Source organism: Osmerus mordax, chromosome 11, assembly GCF_038355195.1.
Source record: "Osmerus mordax isolate fOsmMor3 chromosome 11, fOsmMor3.pri, whole genome shotgun sequence".
Classification (NCBI taxonomy): domain Eukaryota; kingdom Metazoa; phylum Chordata; class Actinopteri; order Osmeriformes; family Osmeridae; genus Osmerus; species Osmerus mordax.
Genome location: NC_090060.1, coordinates 9,843,731 through 9,862,981, shown reverse-complemented (window position 1 = coordinate 9,862,981; position 19,251 = coordinate 9,843,731). Strand labels below are relative to the sequence as shown.

The window sequence follows — 19,251 nt, the reverse complement described above, 5'->3', positions numbered from 1 at the left end:
TCATTGAACCTTTATGTATGTTGACTTAAACTTTGTTTTGAACAGGTCTGCTTAAGCAATTACTTCGTAGAATGAGAGGGGCACAGTGAAAAGTGAAATATTTGTGGGTTAGAATTTTCCCTTTCCTTGAGGAAGTAGTTGCTCTCTTTGATTGAAGTAATTTGTTAATTAAGATAATTAAACATAAAATGGTCACCCTATAGACATAATGTGGGCAGTGTTTAATAAAGCAGGGCTGTAGACAAGGATTAAGTATGATGAAGTGCAGGCACTGGTTGCAATCATCTTGACTACCCACCAAGAATGATCTCGTTCACAAGGAAAGTTTACAACAGCATTGCTCTCAGATCTCTCTTCTCGCTACAACTTCTGCTGTAAAACTATTTATCCTGATACACACTGGTTTAACACTCTGAAGTGACATATAATCAGGAATGACTAAACTCCAGTTTAGTTCCATGCAGTTCCATGTGTTTTGCTATGGGGGTAGGGTGGTGGATAGGTATTACGTAAAACTATGACAGGCTCCAGCTACAGAATTTAAAAATAACTATGGTAATGAGAAAAGACTGACTTTGCAGAGCAAAACTGTAACAGAGGTCTAGCCTTTCAGTTAAAGCTGGACTGTAGTTGTAAACAAAACAAAAACACAAAATAACAATTAAAATCACCCTTAAGGTTCTTTATTTCCAACACATGACTCAGTCTTAGAGTTTGAACTTATTTTCTCCATTTGTGCTTCAATAATCAATGCCTGGTTTTGGTGCTGATAAGCAGGGTCGGGTCATAGGGTTTTGGGTTCCCTAAACAAAAATAGTGTAGGGGGCCCTTTGTTTATTGGTTCGGGCCGGCTCTGCTGAAAAGTTACGCTATATTCTGTATAACAAAGCAAACCAATGCAACTATTAAGAAAAAGCACACATCTTGAACAATCAAAAGCGTTTTTGTGTGTATTCGTTTTCGTGCATTGTACAGCGAATTTCGACAATATTGTAGTTTGTTCCTGGTGGTCCACATGCAACCACGAGAGGGCGGGGTGAGGGCTCTTGATGCTGAGGGAGACATATAGTCTACGTAAAGGCGATGGGTGGAGGATGCTCGAAGATGCTGTTGAGGGAATGAGAAAACGCAGTGGTTATTTTAAGAAAACTGTTATGAATATTAGTATACATTAACAACGTGAGACTATTCAGCGGAAAAGGGAATGTGGGGGAGGCATGTTATGATGAACAGTGCTTCTTTGTTTTGGTAGCCTCAATTAATGCGGACAAGGGACACAACAATCGAGCTGTGTATAACAATAACCAACTCCTCCGGAAAACGTCATCCTGTGCGAATAGTCTTTCAAAGACGAGACGACTGTTTGTTTTATGCACATTACTGGCTAAAGGCATCTCATTTCGTATGTAGGTTTTGTGTAGTTGTTCGTCTTGAGTTTTTTGACGGTTTGATCCGAATAGGTTCTGAGACTGAAGAGGAGAGGGCATTTAGAGTCAAGTGCTAAAGTGTGCCAATATTGCAAGATATGTAAGTCTTTCTCCTTTGTTTTCAAGGATCACATCCGTGATGATGCAATTTGGTGCAAGCTGTCATTGTAATGAATGCTATGGTTTAGAGGACAACTCTGTCTCGGTGGATTTGGTTTGAGTGTAGGCCTTAAACACTTAGTTCACTGCCTAAGAGCACCGTTCTCTTAGAAACTGATTATTTGCATCAGTTATAGAGTATTGATTGGGTTCTGCGAATAGCCCTCATACCCTAACAGACATATTCAATAGATGCTCATATCCCTAACCCTTTTCCTTTGGAGGCTCTATCGACATTTCTTCATGTTCAGCTCCGAAAGACTCTCAGTTCCGGAGTATGTCAGCCGTCTGCAGACCCGGAGGTCTGGCACCTCGGACCCAAAAGCGGTCTCGCCAGGTGTCCACGCAGACGTCCAGGCGGTATTGGATTCTTCTCTCCCATCGCTGCGCTCCGCTATTAAAACATTAAAATCTGCCAAAGATACCTCGGATTTGGACGAGACCCGCAGGGCGATAGCAGAGATATACCAATTAGTGGAGGAGGCCTGGGTTTTACCTACAGTGGGCCGTCAGGTGGCTGAGGACATGTGCAACCGAATAAGGCTAGATGGAGGACTGGAGTTGCTGTTGCAGCTTCTCCTGACACCTGCTGTGGAAATCACCTACGAGTCTGCCAAGCTACTGGAGCAGATCCTGGTGTCCGAGAACAGGTGTCTAAATACATTTTCTATCTGACCTGTAGACAAAAATGCCTGTGTTAGTACTTCCTCCTGAAAGTATGTGTATAGTAGCCTATGCTTACTAAAACCTCAACTGCTGCATGTTTTAATATGTTTACAAAATCCTGAGTTGCTCATGTTAAAAAAGGTTTAATGGTGTCACCGTATGTGTTTCCTTTCGTTTCCAGAGATTATGTGGCACGAATGGGCCTTGGGGTCATTCTCAACCTGACACGAGAACAGGAGGATGCGCAGCTCGCTCGCAGTGTCTCCGGCATCCTTGAGCACATGTTCAAACACACAGAGGAGACGTCAGTTCAACTCATCACCAACGGTGGTCTGGACACACTTCTGTTCTGGTGCCGAGGCACCGACCCCACTGTGCTTCGCCACTGCGCCGTGGCCCTCGCCAACTGTGCCATGTACGGCGGCCACCGGTGCCAGCGGTTGATGATAGAGAAACAGGCTGCGGAGTGGCTTTTCCCTTTAGCCTTTTCCAAAGAGGATGAGCTTATTCGTTTCCATTCGTGCTTGGCCGTCGCCGTGCTAGCAGCTAACCGGGAAATTGAGAAAGAGGTCGTTAAGTCCGGGACTTTGGAGTTGGTGGAGCCATTCATCGCATCGTTGGACCCGGATGAATTTGCCCGCAGCTTGCTGGACAGCGAGCACAGCATGCAGGGACGGACCGCGGCAGACCTGCAGCAGCTCCTGCCCCTGCTGGATGGAACCAGGCTTGAGGGGAAGTGCATAGCTGCCTTCTATCTGTGTGTCGAGACCAGCATCAAGTCACGCCAGCGCAACACCAAGGTAGACCATGTCACAAATGAACCAGTTGGAAAAGACTGATACTTAAGGTTATTTACCTGTTAAATGACAGGTTGTTTGTGACTGGCTCTATGGGGAAATGAAATGAGAATACAATAAAATTGAACCATTTCTACTCTGTCTCCCCCCTCCCCCAGATATTCCAGGAGATTGGTGCGGTCCAGAGCCTGAAGAGGATTGTCATGTATTCTAGTAACGGGACAGCCTGTGCCCTGGCCAAGCGGGCCCTGTCTGCGATGGGTGAGGATGTGCCGAGGCGTATCCTGTCATCTGTTCCTAACTGGAAGAGTGGGGAGGTGCAAACCTGGCTCCAACAAGTTGGCTTTAGTGCCTATAGTGACCGCTTCCAGGTGTGTGTTTGTGTTGAGCGGGTGTTCATGTGAATGCTACCTCTATGTAAGGACATAAAGGTCAGAGGAAACATTTGAACCATGAGATCCAGTCTTCCTAACAGGCCCCAGAAAATAAAGCCAATGCTTGATTTCCATCTAGTGGAAGTATCAAAAACGCTTGCTGTAAATGTGATAAATGTGATCATCTAACACCACTCCACTATGTCTCTGCATATGTAGGAGCTACAAGTGGATGGAGACCTATTGTTGAATATCACAGACCAGGATCTGAGTGCTGACTTGGGCATGACCACAGGACTCACACGCAAGAGGTCAATCTGTGATATAATCTGGAGGCTAGCCTGGGCTGTAATCAAGGACTGATGGGGGAGATTCTATCTCAGAATTCAGTTACCCGTCTGTGATCCTGTATGTCAGTGTGGACATGTTTACTTCAGTGTGTAGTTCAGTTGTGTTTCCAATTTACCCTCTCCCCTGCCACTCTGTCATGTCCATCAGGTTCCTCAGAGACCTGCGCGTGCTGAAGACTTACGCCAACTACTCCACATGTGACCCCAACAACATGGCCGACTGGCTAGCGGAAGTGGACCCACGCTTCCGCCAGTACACCTACGGCCTGGTGCAGTCGGGCGTTGACCGCAACAGCCTTCTCCACCTCACCGACCAGCAGCTCTCTTCTGACTGTCACATAGAGAACGGTGTCCACCGTGCCCGGATCTTGGCAACCATGCGTCAGCCGTTCAAACCCTGCCTGACTGACTCCCAACCCCCTGGACCAGACGTGTTTATCAGTTACAGAAGGACTACTGGCTCTCAACTGGCCAGGTTAGGACTAAGGGCTGAGGGGGGACGGGGAGCAGGAACACATGGAAGGTTTCTGGGGAGAGGCCTAGTATGTAGGGATGAGCGGAAAGAGAAAGGTTATCTTGAAGTTGCTGGAACGCCCTGCTACATTATCTGATCTCTCTTTCTCTCTCTCCCTCAGCCTGTTGAAGGTGCACCTTCAGGTGAGAGGATTCAGCGTCTTTATCGACGTTGAGAAACTGGAGGCAGGCAAATTTGAGGACAAGCTTATTCAGAGTGTGCAGCGGGCACGTAACTTCATCTTGGTGCTATCCGCCAACGCCCTTGACAAATGCATCGGTGACACAGGCATGAAGGACTGGGTGCACAAGGTCAAATGCATGTCTTGACATTTCATGTCTACGTGTAGGTAGTTAATGTGTTTGTATAGACATTCCATGTTCACTTAGTTGACTTATTGCTATTTAATCAAACCCGCAGGAGATAGTCACTGCCCTGGGAGGAAAAAAGAACATAGTTCCTGTCACAGATAACTTTGTGTGGCCTGACCCCAACTGTCTGCCTGAGGACATGAGAACCATTCTCAACTTTAATGGCATCAAGTAAGTCACAGAGAGATTACAAAAGGCTGAGTTGGAATTCAATCTGTCCTTTGGTGCTCACCAAATCATAAAATAAAGTGTTACTGGAAGGAATGTTTATTACTAAAGAAACGTAATTTTAAAAGTAAGAAAATATTATGTTTATAATAGTTATGTGATGAAGTAAAATACCACATTCCCTCAGCTCCAATAGGTTTAATATCAGGTCAAACTGTCAATCACTTCTCTACTGTCTCACCTGTCCACACAGGTGGTCCCACGAGTACCAGGAAGCCACCATTGAGAAGATCCTGCGCTTTCTTAAAGGCAACACCGATCACAACCAGACCGACTGCCCCGAGAGCTCGAAGGGGTCCAAGCAAAAGTAGACACAGAGTTACAAAACTTTCTAAGAGGTGGCATAAATCAATTGGCTGTCAAGGATTCCAAAAAGAGAATTGTCTTGGTTACTACACCTAGCCCCACCCCTGTGCATGTCACAACAAGACTGTTATATGCTAATTATATTGCAGTATATGCTAATGACGAAAAGCTATTCACTCTCAGCCACAGATCCAATATAAATGTTACTATAGTTCAATTAAAGAAATGAATAGTATTCAGATGTTGTTATATCTATCTTCTAGGCCCAGAGCTTTTCAACACCATGCTTAGCCCTGTGGTTTAACTGCCACTCAGCCCCAGGCTAAGAAAGCCAGCTGGGTAGTCGTCCTGGGGTCCTTCTATTCACACAAAACATTATGAAAATTGTAAGATTTACTATGATTTTGTGAACAACAAGTGTATGAAAAAGTCTGAACTATGGTAATTAAATATGTGTGATCAGGTTAACTGTGTTTTTCTCAGGAAATAAACAGTCTAATATTATGTTAGCTAACTCTGACAGCCAGCATTATCCATTTACATTTAGTCATTTAGCAGACGCTCTTATCCAGAGCGACTTACAGTAAGTACAGGGACATTCTCCCCATTTTGACTCCATTCCTGACAGCTATGAGATTCTATGTAACATTGCAGCTAGAAGTGTTAACAACAAACTAATATCGCATTTCTTTATCAGTTTTTATTTGCCTTAAAGGTACAAGTCTCTTGTGTTCCAATTACAAAAAATGCTGTGTGTGCACACGGTTTCATTTCATTCGTTTCCTGTCATAGTGCTGAAATGAAAGCCAGCATGCTTCTTGGCTCATTTCTGGGATATGATGGAAAGCAAGTGGAGTCAACTTATGCAGTGACTGGACATGGCGATTGGGCCCTCAAGGGTGGTTGCAGTTAGTTTAATCCAGCAAAGTAAACGGAATCTATACGGAACATTATAGATTCCTTATAGACTTAGCACTCATCTACAGTATATAGGAACAACAAACATGATACAGACCATGCAGCAAGCCTAAGGCAACATCAAGTGATTAACAGTTTTATAGCTTCTTTCTCCTAGACTCTCACTGTTCCAAGAATATCTGGCTTCAGAACACCTAAAGATACCTTGAGGTGCTGCTTTTCAGGATTAGTCCATCAGTCTTGTAAGGGAAAGCCACAATATGTTGTAAAACATTTTTTCAGTTAACCACATAATATTTACTGTACTTGTGGTTCCCTTGTTCAGGGTATAATTGCGAGAGTCCTTGATAGTTGTTAACCTGCCTGAGTTGGTCAATATTTGTATTGGAGCTGCCAAGTACAGAAGTAACAGTCAGCACTATCCCACTACAATGATTTATCTTATCAATGCAGCAGCAAAACACCTGTCTAAATAATGTCTGTGAAATATCTGTGAAAATATAACAAAACATCCTACTCCTTCTGTGATAAGAAGCAGTATCTGATTAGTAGTACATGTGATTAAAGTATGCAAAGAGTTATGGTAAATGTATATGCTAAAGTCAGTAGGTTATCAGTTATTGTTCAATCAAATGATGTGTGCTGACAGGCTGACATCAATCCGGTCAAAAGCTCACCATTTCTTATGCCTTATGTGTGGATGTTGCTCAATACTCAATAGGTAGCAAATAAACTACATAATTTCTTTTTTAATCAAATAATGATTATATTGTTTGCAATCATTTGAAGACACGTGAGAAACAAAATTAACCCTGAGTATTCTATTTGTAGTGCAATAAATTACATTAAGGACAGTAAATCACATTCTCGATCTCATATGCATGATTATTTTCATCATTGTTCAGAGTTCAGCAAAAATACTTTAAAAGTCAATTGTTGAAAATATATAAACAATTTCAATACTTTATCAGGTAACTATAAATTAATTGCACTTGATGAAAAAATTACAAAATGTATACTGCACAGGAAAATCCAGGCCAGGAGGTTAGATCCTGAAAAGTTTCTAGCTTGATTTTCTGTCACCAATCCAGAAAAATTATGTATGTAAAAAAATACAGTGTGACAGTGTTGCTGCCATTGTTAACCTATCCTCTCCCCTTGAGCCCTTTAAACCAGTTATGGAAGATCACGTTCCTTCTGATACTGTGGCCTGACCTGGTGTGTGTGAAAGAGTGTGTGTTTGCTGTGGCCTTGTGCTCCTGGGTTGTCATGTAGTTCGATAAGGGTACATCAGGGAGTTTCAGAGGGACCATCAGTGTTGTGGATGGTATGGGCAGCATTGTAATTTAGTAATCCCAGACTGCAGCAGAAAGCCAATGAAAGGCCATATGCCCAGTAATATTAATGGTTGCGTCTGGACATGTTTGACAGAGGTTGATCTATTCACTAACCTTGCAATATCATGACTGCATTATTAAATTTCACATTTGTTGGAGTTTTTTTAACGCTTGTTTTTGGATATTGAGTATTTTTTACAAGATAAAAGCCTGAGCCAGATTCTTTGTCAATGGGAAGTGTGGTCATCACCTGTAAGTGATTCCCTGTGCTGTAAATGCTACCACAATTTAGAAATATCAGTTTCATTACTTGACATTTAATCAGTCATCCCTAACAAATGACTTTTTTCTTTATCCCTCGGTTTCTATATCAGTTCACTGTTAGAGCTCAGTCAGCACTTTCTGATTTTAAACAAGTAAAACAGGATGTGAGTGAAAATTGCATTATGATTGATTAGAAAGGACTGCCTCTGTATTTGCCTGTCATTGCACGTTACATTGGGATTTGAGATAAAATAAATGTGTAAAAAAAGGCATACAATCTCTGTCTCACATTACAAGATCTACAGTACTGTTTCAGTCAATGTATGTAATGTCAGTCAAGGGGTTTGGGGTCTTTGGTTTTCACTGCTAAATAATCCCCCCTTTGTGCAATCTAATAACTGTCTGCTGACTTTCCAAGAGCTACTTTAGTGAAACGACAGTTGCAAGCCATAAAAAGATAGGTTTCCTTTCTCTTTGATGTGTCCTTGATTCCTTGATTTTTCACTGTCAGGATGTTGTTGAATCATCTCTTGTGTCTCTTCTTTGACTCTGGAACTCCAGTATCCTGGATAAACAACATATATTAAATTTAATTGGTTCACAAACTACATGAAAAGTAAAAGTTTTTAAAATGTATAGCGACAATGTAGTAAAATATTACAAAATATAATAAAACATTAATTGACATGACAAAAAGAATCAGAGAAGATCTTTCTTGTTCTGTTATAACCACTGCTGACACTCACCCCATGATCCCTGCTGGGATGAGGAGGAGGATGGCAGCGAAGAGGAAAGGGAAGCCCTTCATGAGGTGCAGGGTGGCTGGGTAGAGAGAGTTGAAGACACCACTGGCCACAAGAGAACACAGCCCCTCCACACAGGCCACAGAGGCAAACAGGGCCCCTAGCAGACAGAAACACAGCATAGAAAGATGTTTTTAGCTTTTCCATTGATCTTATCTTATATATATATATATATATATATATATAACGACTAACTACTGACTCAAATGGCAGTATCTATAAGTCACAAAAATAACTATCCATGAAATATCAATCTAGACATAACGAGACACATGCAATCGATAATATCAGATTAGTCTAGAAACTCAAATCTTCAGACCCAAAAGCAAACGGTTTATCAAGGCACTGACTTACCTTGTTCTGAAGGGCCCACCAACTTTGACAACTTTGACCTGAGGACTGGAGTGGATGCCATGGCAAGACAACATACCCCATACCCTAATCAAAGGAGAAACACAAAACTCACCACTGGTGTTCCACCATAACAGCAAAAGCGATTGTGGCGATTACTATTAGCCTTTGGCTACAACCCAGTCTCATTGGTCAGTAATTACTCACATCCAACATCTTTGTTACGGGGAGGGAGTTGATTATTGGTACTATGTATATCACACACTTATCTCCACCTTCAAAAGCATGTGAGCTCACAGGCCTAAAGTCCAAGGTGGTGAACCAGCTGAGCTAGCAATTGAATATTGTTGTGTGTACACAATGTGGAGCTAAAGGTCAGCCACCTTTCCAACATCATATTACCTGTGAACATGAGGACCGTAGAGTTTGCCACTGAGATGACCACCAGGCCAGCTATATTGGATGCCAGACCCACCATGGCTATCCATGTGTCCTCCAGGCAGCGTTGCATGACCTTTAACCCCAGAAGGCTGCTCAGGTAGGTCAGGTGCAGGGCTGCAGATCCGTATCCTATCAGACCAGGGCCCCAGCACAGAGGAGCACTCAGCTCATACAGCACAAACAGCTCCCTGCTGCCAAAGTGCACAGTCACTACTATGAAGAAACATAGAGTGTAGAGCCACAACTTGTAGCGATGGAACTTTCCATCAATCTGGTTTGTGCTTCCCTCAATGGAGAAGAGGCGGTACACTGCCCGGTGGTGACGTGGGGTGAAGAGTTTAGCACTGGAGTCAGGAGTCACAGACTCTGGGACAAACAGGTAGGCGTACAGAGCAGAAGCCAGGTTGGTGGCCAGGACTAGCCAGAAAGGGTTTATGTATCTGAAAAAAAAGAAAAGAGAGCATAGCTGCTTTTTTCTCTCCATAAGAAGGCATTTGAGTGTCATTTTAAGACATCCTTAATGAACATCAAAGCACAAGGAGTTGCCGCAATATCTGAAACGAGACAATGCCAAAACAAGTCCCCTTATTTACAAATGGTACCAAATACATTACACTGTAAGTAAAGTATGTTGTAGTCTTACCCTTGTGCTTTCCGCCACTGCCCTCCGATGATGCTGGCCAGCATGCCTGCTAAGCCCAGGCACGCCTCCAACACTGCCACTCTAAAAGTGCGGGAGCCTCGGTCACTGGTGTCAGCCACGTAAGCAAAGCAGCCAGCCAGGAGGGTGTTGAAGTCCCCTGAGAGGCCACTGAGCAGTCTGCCCAAGAGGAACCAGGCCACAGGCAGCTTTAGGTACATCACCACCAAGTAGATGGAGGCCTGGAGGGCCATTCCCAAGCTGGGTAGGATGAGGACCGGCCTGCGCCCTCTGAGGTCACTCCAGGAGCCCAGTAATGTCACCACAAACAGCCCCACAGTAAACCCCCCCAGGTTGATGTAAAGGTTCCAGTGAGCAGTCATGGTCTCCACTTCCTGATAGAAGAGAGTAAAGTCTAATGAGCAACAATGTACAACGGGAGTACAACGGTACTTAGGAATGGTTCGCTTGACCCGATGTTAGTTTCCTCAAGGATCACAATGACTCTTGCTTAGAGACTTGTTGCTCTTGTGGTTAGTGGTAACTGTTTTAAATTTTTGTTCTCGCTGTGATATATTGTTTTTATTACTGTTGCTTGCTTTTTTCCACAGGTACACTTGCACTTATAGCGGTTCATGTTGTTTAATTGTAACTTGTTTAACTACATGCTCTTATGGTTCTTCCCTTTGGCACTTACTTTGGTTGTTCACAATGTGTGCTTCATGTTTTGGCTACTCGCGATGTTTTTTGTCTATCTTGTTGTTATGATCAGTGACCTATGCACTTTGTAAAGCTCTCTCTTGGAAGTCGCTTTGGATAAAAGCGTCTGCTAAATGAATAAATGTAAATGTAACAATGTAAGACATTATTGTGCAGAACAATTATTGGGAAATGTAACCTTCTGGTTTAAGGAGGGATGAAAAGTAACAAAGGCTAACATATAAGTCTTTATTGGTGTTGACAAAGCCACACACTGCAAATCTCTAATTCTCCAGTCTCTTTAATTGCTATTTAATATATGACTTTACCTATTTATAGAGCTATATACCTTTTCAAGTGGATCAGGGATTCTAGACGTGTTGCCACATCCCTCTGCCTTGGAGCCATTGTAACCAAGGTCTTCACTTATGCGGTCCCACAAGTACTGCGTAGACAGTGGCATCTGCAGCGCCAGCGAAAACATGGAGAGAAATAACACTGGCTCTACGGAAACTGAAAGGGGGCAAGCGAACGGCGGTCTTGGGCTACTCTTTTCTTCTTCAGCCTCGTCGTGGTGGTTAAATGAGTCCTTACCCGAGGTTTCATCGTTCCGATATGATAGAGTATCATCTGGCAGAATTGCTGTGGTGTCTGAATCATCCATAGTTTACAGTTTCTAATTATTTTGAAAGATTAGTCGAGTTCTGAGAAATTCGTTTGTCTTTCCGACATAACCTACTTCCTTAAACTGTTTCTATACACTTTAGAATAGTAGGGATTTTCTAGTCAAAATCACTTTGTTAACCGTCTTCAAATTACAGTCCAAATTACAGCCGAGCATAAACCCGCAACTCTGAACCATAAATGAACACGTGATCACAATACAAGGAATGGCCTCAACCGGACAAACCTTGAACTACAATTCTTCTTGTTAATCTCATGCATAGACAATTTTGTCGTGGCATTGTAGGCTGTAATCCATGAGTCCACTTTAATATTTGTATGGATTTTTATTTTATAGGGTCATCTCTGAAACAGTGCGGAGACATTTTCCTTTTGGATCAACCAACAAAGGAATCTCATATCAGAAAATGTTCTTATATTATCGATACTTCAAAAATGTTTCCTGCATTAGTAGCCTACTTTAAAGGATCTTGCTTGTTCTAAGAATAAACTGACATCCATAGGAATTTTGTTATTGTAAACACAATTCAGTACAGTTTTATAGGAATATGTCAAAATTGAGCAAATGGGGTGGTTTAAGTGTAGTTTTCATTCTGATTTGACCTCAGAATACCTGACAGTGGGATGGGCAAATAAAATACGCAGGTGAGAGATTAACTGGTTTCTATGCATTTACCCTCCGGCAGTGTCATAAATCAACAACGTATGATAAATGAGATCCTTAAGGCTGAGGTCTCAAAGATGTTATCTCGCGTATCTGGCGGCCCTTTGTACTATTTAAAAAACTTGCACATAACCCCACCACCACCTTCCGGACGTTAAAACTGTATGAAGACACCAACGCTACTGATGGTGCATGGAAATTAAGGCTATGCATGTGATGTCATTCCTGCAAAGCTAATGGCAGATTGTGTGAGCACGTTTAGGGGTTATGTTTCATTTGGCTCCAAAAAGGTCGGATGTTTTAAAACATTTTCAATTTGTGTGAGAAAAGGTCAATTTCCTGCCCAACAACGTTTGGGATAATCCACAAGAGATGGCCTTTTTCTCTGCCATGAAATGGAATTGAATGGAGGGAGGAGGGGGTAAATGCAGGGCTGTTGCTAGGAAGCCTGGGCCCCTGGACAAAATATATGCCCGGGCCCAGTCAATGCTACAGACAAATGAAAACCCACACAGTAATGGGCCCCCTCCAAGCCATGGGCCCCATGAATCATATCCATGTGACAGCCCTGGGTATATGTAATACAGGACAAGTATGTAATTTTATTAACAAGGTGCGCACCCTATATTGTGTCAGCTCTTATTATTGCCACTGTCTTTATTAAACTAAGAAATAAGAGGGGATGCATCCTCAGATTAATTTTGAACACCAAAATGACAGGAGATCCAATGTACCTCTGTGTGTGTGTGAACCAGTATGTGTGCATGAGTGCATGTTCAGACAAAATATCAAAATGACAATCCCCTAAAGTAACTTCACCTTTGTACTCTTCTAAGCACTCATCATTTTATTATTTTATTTATTTTAACCCTTGTCTGTCCCCTCATTTAAGAAGTCAAAGTCTCTGTATAATACAGTTAATGCTGCTCCTGTATCTACTGGCCTCTCTCTTAAACAGTGCAGGAGTGTCCTCAATTAGCTCGTAAAACGATTATCCCCACTTCAATTACATTTTCCCCTCGATATCTTAGCCTCTCTTTCCAATATACCAGGGATTTCCTTAGAAGACTGTGATCATGGCTTTCTTCATCAGATGGCTCTGGAAATATCTGAATTATCTGATCATATTTTTCACACCCTTGCTTATTCTACCTTTACCCCTGATCATTCCGAGCTTGGTAAGATTTGTAATTTGTGTGTCTGTTTTGTATATGTGTCTGTGTGATCTAAATACACATCATCTCTTCATACTCTGGCATACTTTCTCCTCCCGGAAATGTAAGAATTGTCTTTAAATCAATACATATCTGAGAATGCATCACATTTATAGCACCATCCTGTTTAGGTAAAACCATAACTGCCAACTAAAATATCCATTTACTCCTAAATTATGTACTGCATTATCTGTGGTTGTCTTTCTTTTTTATGCAATACTTCAGGATTCATCTGTGATTAACAGGGATCAAGTATTGTTTCAAAGTGAAACACAACACATAAGCAGCATTGACAGGTATATAGAAGAAGGAATGCAGCAAATACTGCAGTACTACATTTCCTTTCATTCCAGGAATCTCGCTGTGGCTATGTGATCATCCTGATGGCTCTGTTCTGGTGCACAGAGTGCATCCCCCTGGCAATCACTGCCCTGCTGCCTGTCATCCTCTTCCCCATGATGGGCATCATGGAGTCAAGTGAGGTGTGCCTCATCTAAGCAAATCTTAGCGTTTAACATTTCTGGTGTTCTTGTCAAATCTTATACTCAACTGATCACATTTTTTGGTGAAGGTGTGTATCCAGTACCTAAAGGATTCCAACATGCTATTTATTGGTGGGCTGCTGGTGGCCATCGCTGTGGAGCACTGGAACCTACACAAAAGGATTTCTCTTCGAGTGTTGCTTTTAATTGGGGTGAAACCGGCTCTGTGAGACCCTCTCTTAATCTGATAGTCCTTTTGAATATTGAATTACTTCTTTGTCATGGTTACTGAACAGATCAATTGCAAGATATTTGTCTTCTCTTCTTCATCTTTTAAAAATCCCAATTTGTTTCCTCTCCGACCCTTCCCTCATACCTTTCATTCTGCATTGTTGCTCTCCTCTCCTTCCTCCTTTACCTTCCCCCTCTACTGTCCATTCCCCAGTCTGATGATGGGCTTCATGGTTACCACCGCCTTCCTCTCCATGTGGATCAGTAACACAGCTTCCACGGCCATGATGCTGCCCATTACCAGCGCTGTGCTGCAGCAGCTATCTGACACAGAGGCCCAGGCGGAGGAGAGGGAGATGGACCTGGTGACTTCCAAAGCTTGGCCTGAAGGCCTTGAGAACCAGGCCTTTGAGATGGACGACACCACGGAAGACCGAGCCAGCAAGGAGTTCCAGCCTAAAGACAGCAGCATCACTATACGTATGAGTGGGGGGGAGGGGGTTGAATGTCAGGGGCATGTGTAGAAAGTGTGTCTGTGTGTCTTTATCATTGTGTGTGGTGTGTGTATTGGCATTATTACGTATTATTCTAAAAAAGCAGTTTTTATGTTTTTACAAGCAGATAATATAGATGATACCAACATTGCAAAGGATATTGTCCAGGCTGTGCAGAATTGTGTCAATTTTGGTAAGTGAAGTTAGTTCCTTGGAAAAACACCGTCAATCATTTATGCCTGCCTAATATTTATAGTGAAGGACACTCAGATAACAGAGATATTTAGAGGATGTGCTTTTCGCTTTTTACATTTTGTACTGTTCTGTGTCGCTGTTCTGTGTCGCTAAATGCGAATGAGACTGGTTCTCTCTCCACAGTGAGCACTAAGGAGAGCCCAGAGGCAGAGCAGAGAAGGCTGAAGAGAGAGCAAAAGTATCTGAATTTGTCCAAAGGCCTGAGTCTGAGTGTGTGTTACGCTTCCAGTATTGGAGGGACCGCCACCCTCACTGGAACCACACCCAACCTCATCCTCAAAGGGCAGGTTGATGAGTAAGTTCCCACTTATAACAATGCCTGCAATGTCAAATCCTAACCATTTGACCAGTGTAAGTAACGTGTTTAAAGGCAACAAGATAGGTCTGTACTCTTATCTGGCAAAACATAAAGCAGAAGTAGTGTAATTTGCATGATTTGCAAATTGTTCTGCATGTGAATTATGTTATAAATGCTGTTTGTGTCACAAGATGCCAAATTTGAGAAACTAACATGAAGGAGGCACCCTTCTTCCATCATAGACTCTTCCCAGGTAATGGAGACATAATCAACTTTGCTAGCTGGTTTGGCTTCTCCTTCCCCAACATGGTACTGATGTTGGCAACTTCCTGGTTGTGGCTGCAGTTCATGTACCTGGGCTTCAAGTAAGTCAAATATCACCAATGAAAGGGCTTAAGAATAATATAATTAATTATTGCTAGAGGGTAATTTAAGATTACAGTTACCAATATTACAATTAGTATTCTTAAAACAAAAGTCCAAATGGTAGTGATCACATTATGGAAACCGTAATGAAATATAACAAATATATGTAAATGTCATTATCACCAATATGGACAGAACAGAGAGATACTCTGAGAAGTCTTCTGGCTGTGTTGCAAACAAAGATGGTGACACAGAGGCATATCAGGTAATGAAGAAGGAGTACAAGAAGCTGGGCAGCATGAGCTTCGCTGAGGTCTCTGTGCTGGTGCTGTTTGTGCTGTTGGTTCTCCTCTGGTTCACCAGGGAACCTGGTTTCATGCCTGGCTGGGGTTCTGCCCTCTTCAACAAAGACAAACCGTGAGTGAATAATCCTTTTTCCCAATTAGTATTTCCAAAATGTATATTGTATTTAACAACCTATCCATCTATTGATGAATCCATATAGAAAATCTGTCTATTGATTCATATAATTCTTTTTTTTTTACTTTCTTCCTCAAAGCTGTGCTTACTAACGTAATCTTTTACGTGTGTTACAGCTTTGACAACACAATTGGCCATGATAATTAACATAACCTTATGTAAAGGGTTGCCAGAATATTTAGGATTAGTCTAAAATTAAGGTGATTATTCCATGGAGATTTCAATCTCCATGGAATGTCATATTCATATGAATGTCATATGAAATATATGAATCAATGTTTAAAATGTCCCATATTGCAGTAGAACAGGTCGCACATGATATGATACACAGATTTGAATTTCCTTCTCTGTTGCTTCTCAAGGTATGTCACAGATGGGACCGTGGCCATATTTATGTCAACGCTGTTCTTCATCATTCCCTCTCAAATGCCTAGATGTGGGAAAGCCAATGTTGATGGTGTGTAAGTGTCAATTATTGTGTGTGGGTATGGGAATGTTTACGGGTGTTTGAATAAAGAAACTTTTCTCTGCCTTGTAGAAGGAGACACAATTATTTAGAATGAGAAGTACTCGGTCCTGTTGGAGAGGTAGAATCAGAAACAGTTTAGGGCTTTGTTGGTTATTGGCCTGCAGTTGGCCAGAACCTCAATGTTGAGAGTGGGCTTCATGAGAAGGCAACTGATAACTGCAGTCTAGAGAGAGTGAGGGAAGTGAGCCAGAGAAGAGGAACTGGTAAACAACCAGTCACTTGGGATTGGGTCAATTGCACATGTGGAGGGCTTCACTTCCCTGGTAATGTCCTCAACCTCCTCCTGAGATGGCTTGATGTTGGTGACCTTGGTTGAGAAGAAGTCAATGAAGAGGTAGAAGAGATAGAAGAGATCAGATTACTGCCACAACCTCGGTGTACAACACAATACTCTTCAATACAGCACTGCTTCCTATACTTTCCCTTTAACAAATGATGATCGATTCAATATGAATGAGTTTTCTGTCCTGTGTAAACCAAGTTGAGCATTGCTATGTAAAGTTACACATCTAAAAGCGTCAAGGTCAAAACTATTTCTCAAAATGTGGCACACTAAAGTGTTTTGTAAATAGCGGAGTGTCACAATGATTAATTAAAGGCACTTTTAAAGTGTTAAAGCAGACTTTGAGGTACCATGTTATTGCTACTCAGAATACATGTTTCCTTCAGGAACAGAGTGGTTTTAAAGACAGTGAAAGATTCATGAGAACAGAACCCTGTCGAGAAGATTTAACCTCTAACCTTTAAAAAACGACATTGTGAAAGGAACGGCTTAGATACGTAAATGATTTAAGGTCATCTGAGAATCAACACTGGCACTTTATGCTAGTGAAGAATTGTAAAAGGCATTAAAAGCAATAAACAATAAGACAAAATGCACATTGAGTTTCATTAGCTTTTCCTTTGATATAAAATGCAAATCTTGCCTTTGTAAAACATCAGTTTACTTACATTTATTTTTGTGAATCCTACAGGGAGTCCCCTTAAGCCGCCCCCTGCCCTGCTAAACTGGGATGTTGTCCATGAGAAGATGCCGTGGAACATTATCCTACTCCTGGGAGGAGGATTTGCACTGGCCAGGGGCAGTGAGGTACTGCACATCTAACCTGCTGTTACTGCCAATGAACAGTCTCAGTGTCTTCATTATGTTTTGTCTGCTATTATTTCTGTACAGTTATGTATGGACTTCCTTTTAGTTTGTCAGACTACTGTATGCGCTACTGACGATGTTGTGTCTGCTTGTTGTTGACTAGACTAAATGTAATTTCTGCATGTAAAAATATATATCAAAATAGTTTTACAGATAGCTTAAATTAACAAATTAACCAGTCAAAATGACATGTAATTTCCACCAGTGAAAGCAAACCACTACTAGTCAGCCCTACTGATTACTTAAACCGGCATGCCATAGATCAGATTATACTCGCTTAGTTTAAACCTTTTATCCATTTATATTTACTATGTTGGACATTTTGTCTGTGTCTAGACATCGGGCTTGTCTTTGTGGCTTGGGAAGAGTCTAGCCCCTCTCCAGTTTATCCCTCCCTTTGCCATCTCCATCCTCTTATGTATGCTGGTGGCAGCCTTCACTGAATGTTTCAGTAATACGGCCACCACCACACTCTTCCTCCCTGTACTGGCCTCAATGGTGAGACCGTACACATGCAGTACAGTGCACACATACACACACTCCATACAAGTTTATGAGGACTTAAGTTATCCACACATTTTTCAACCATTGACTCTTGAGTGACTTTTTCCATTCCACAGGCCACTGCAATGAAGTTGCACCCTCTGTACGTCATGCTGCCTTGCACCATCTGTGCCTCTCTGGCCTTCATGCTGCCCGTGGCCACACCCCCCAATGCCATTGCCTTCTCCTATGGCAACCTTAAAGTCATAGACATGGTAAGACCATTTTTTTCTTAATTGTATTTGTGGAGCTCATTGGCAAGAGCATGGGCAATCTTTTGCTGTATGTTCATACTTTAATTAAAGCTCTGCCTTAAAACCTAAAGCCTTAGCATGTATTGTTTAAATCAGAGAGTGTTTGACAATTCAAAGGAACTGTCTAGTTTTTTACTATGACTTGGCTTGATTTTGATTTCATTTAGATTGTTTTCCATATTTTGTTTGATCTTCTCATAAAGGTTAAATTAATTAAAAGTATACATATTTCTTTGTTCTTTCTGAAACAGGCCAAGGCTGGGTTTATTTTAAACATATTCGGGGTACTGACCATCAACATTGCCCTACACACTTGGGGCATGGCGATGTTTGACCTGCACACGTTTCCTGATTGGGCCAACGTCACAACCACCCCTTGAACAGGAATCAACAGGCTGTAGAGAAGAGGCCGTAGAGAGGGACGATACGCACACATTAACCTGGATCGTCTGGCAACAGAATTACTCGACTGCCCCCCCAAATATCACAAAAGTATTTATTTTCACAACTATCAAACTTTTATCTCTATGATCAGTTTGACAGTGTTATCTTTGGGATTATTAGCAATAATTGATTCAAGGACTAGATAGATAGAACAGCCATCTTGCTTCTGAAGGAACATTAACCCTGTACTTCCTTTTTTAAGCTGGGATACACTAGGTAGCATGTGCATTGTGGCAAAGCATTTGGTGCAAACACAGTTGTATAGTAGGTGTCAGTAGAGTTCAGTTACAGCAGGAAAGGCCGTAAGCATCATCAAATGTGAAAGGAACATGGACTTCCTGGGTGGGATCAATTTATTTTTGGTGGTTCCTCTCTGTCCGTACATACAATATTTCTTGTAAAGATGGCTTAATTTAATTTACAATGGGAGCAAATCCTATTGTCATCGATAGGATTTGGACAAGGGTCCCCTATTGGTTTGAACAGAGCCAAGGGAACAGAAGGCAAATCCGATCAAA

The 19,251-nt window shown here is 42.0% G+C and overlaps 3 protein-coding genes across 4 annotated transcripts; 2 read left to right on the top strand and 1 right to left on the bottom strand.

Moving 5' to 3' along the window:
- Nucleotides 1–1,648: 1,648 nt before the first annotated feature.
- On the top strand, nucleotides 1,649–5,550 carry sarm1 (sterile alpha and TIR motif containing 1). Its single transcript, XM_067246799.1, has 8 exons — nucleotides 1,649–2,236; nucleotides 2,434–3,052; nucleotides 3,208–3,420; nucleotides 3,643–3,734; nucleotides 3,922–4,248; nucleotides 4,409–4,598; nucleotides 4,708–4,829; nucleotides 5,080–5,550. The coding sequence occupies exons 1-8, from the start codon at nucleotides 1,779–1,781 to the stop codon at nucleotides 5,195–5,197; spliced, it is 2,139 nt and encodes a 712-aa protein (XP_067102900.1). The 5' UTR covers nucleotides 1,649–1,778; the 3' UTR covers nucleotides 5,198–5,550.
- Nucleotides 5,551–6,891: 1,341 nt separating this feature from the next.
- slc46a1 (solute carrier family 46 member 1) lies at nucleotides 6,892–11,476 on the bottom strand. The gene is made up of 6 exons (XM_067246062.1): nucleotides 10,995–11,476; nucleotides 9,950–10,341; nucleotides 9,268–9,746; nucleotides 8,869–8,952; nucleotides 8,458–8,614; nucleotides 6,892–8,276 (listed from the first exon to the last, which is right to left on the bottom strand). The coding sequence occupies exons 1-6, from the start codon at nucleotides 11,307–11,309 to the stop codon at nucleotides 8,219–8,221; spliced, it is 1,485 nt and encodes a 494-aa protein (XP_067102163.1). The 5' UTR covers nucleotides 11,310–11,476; the 3' UTR covers nucleotides 6,892–8,218.
- Nucleotides 11,477–13,069: 1,593 nt separating this feature from the next.
- On the top strand, nucleotides 13,070–18,766 carry LOC136951579 (solute carrier family 13 member 2-like). 2 transcript variants are annotated; one of them, XM_067246061.1, is made up of 13 exons: nucleotides 13,070–13,171; nucleotides 13,561–13,689; nucleotides 13,779–13,915; nucleotides 14,135–14,361; nucleotides 14,793–14,964; nucleotides 15,210–15,332; nucleotides 15,538–15,750; nucleotides 16,176–16,272; nucleotides 16,801–16,822; nucleotides 17,317–17,432; nucleotides 17,829–17,990; nucleotides 18,113–18,250; nucleotides 18,541–18,766. In XM_067246061.1, the coding sequence occupies exons 1-13, from the start codon at nucleotides 13,070–13,072 to the stop codon at nucleotides 18,667–18,669; spliced, it is 1,767 nt and encodes a 588-aa protein (XP_067102162.1). In that variant the 3' UTR covers nucleotides 18,670–18,766. The 2 variants fall into 2 exon arrangements, with proteins under 2 accessions (XP_067102162.1, XP_067102160.1); XM_067246059.1 differs by lacking the exon at nucleotides 16,801–16,822 and having other exon boundaries at nucleotides 14,135–14,438; nucleotides 14,807–14,964; nucleotides 16,176–16,270.
- The last annotated feature ends 485 nt before the right edge of the window (nucleotides 18,767–19,251 follow it).

Bases quoted from the DNA above. Each gene is read 5' to 3' on its own strand.
- LOC136951579 (XM_067246059.1), top strand. From the start codon at position 13,070: ATGGCTTTCTTCATCAGATGGCTCTGGAAATATCTGAATTATCTGATC. The intron at 15,333-15,537 runs GTAAGTCAAATA...CAGAACAGAGAG, and splicing joins TTCATGTACCTGGGCTTCAA to ATACTCTGAGAAGTCTTCTG. The intron at 16,271-17,316 runs GTGTGTAAGTGT...TGAATCCTACAG, and splicing joins TGGGAAAGCCAATGTTGATG to GGAGTCCCCTTAAGCCGCCC.
- sarm1 (XM_067246799.1), top strand. From the start codon at position 1,779: ATGCTCATATCCCTAACCCTTTTCCTTTGGAGGCTCTATCGACATTTC. The intron at 4,599-4,707 runs GTCAAATGCATG...TCAAACCCGCAG, and splicing joins TGAAGGACTGGGTGCACAAG to GAGATAGTCACTGCCCTGGG. The intron at 4,830-5,079 runs GTAAGTCACAGA...CTGTCCACACAG, and splicing joins CTCAACTTTAATGGCATCAA to GTGGTCCCACGAGTACCAGG.
- slc46a1 (XM_067246062.1), bottom strand. From the start codon at position 11,309: ATGGATGATTCAGACACCACAGCAATTCTGCCAGATGATACTCTATCA. The intron at 10,342-10,994 runs GTATATAGCTCT...CTCTTCTATCAG, and splicing joins TCCCTGATCCACTTGAAAAG to GAAGTGGAGACCATGACTGC. The intron at 8,953-9,267 runs GTAATATGATGT...TCCTTTGATTAG, and splicing joins TACGGTCCTCATGTTCACAG to GGTATGGGGTATGTTGTCTT.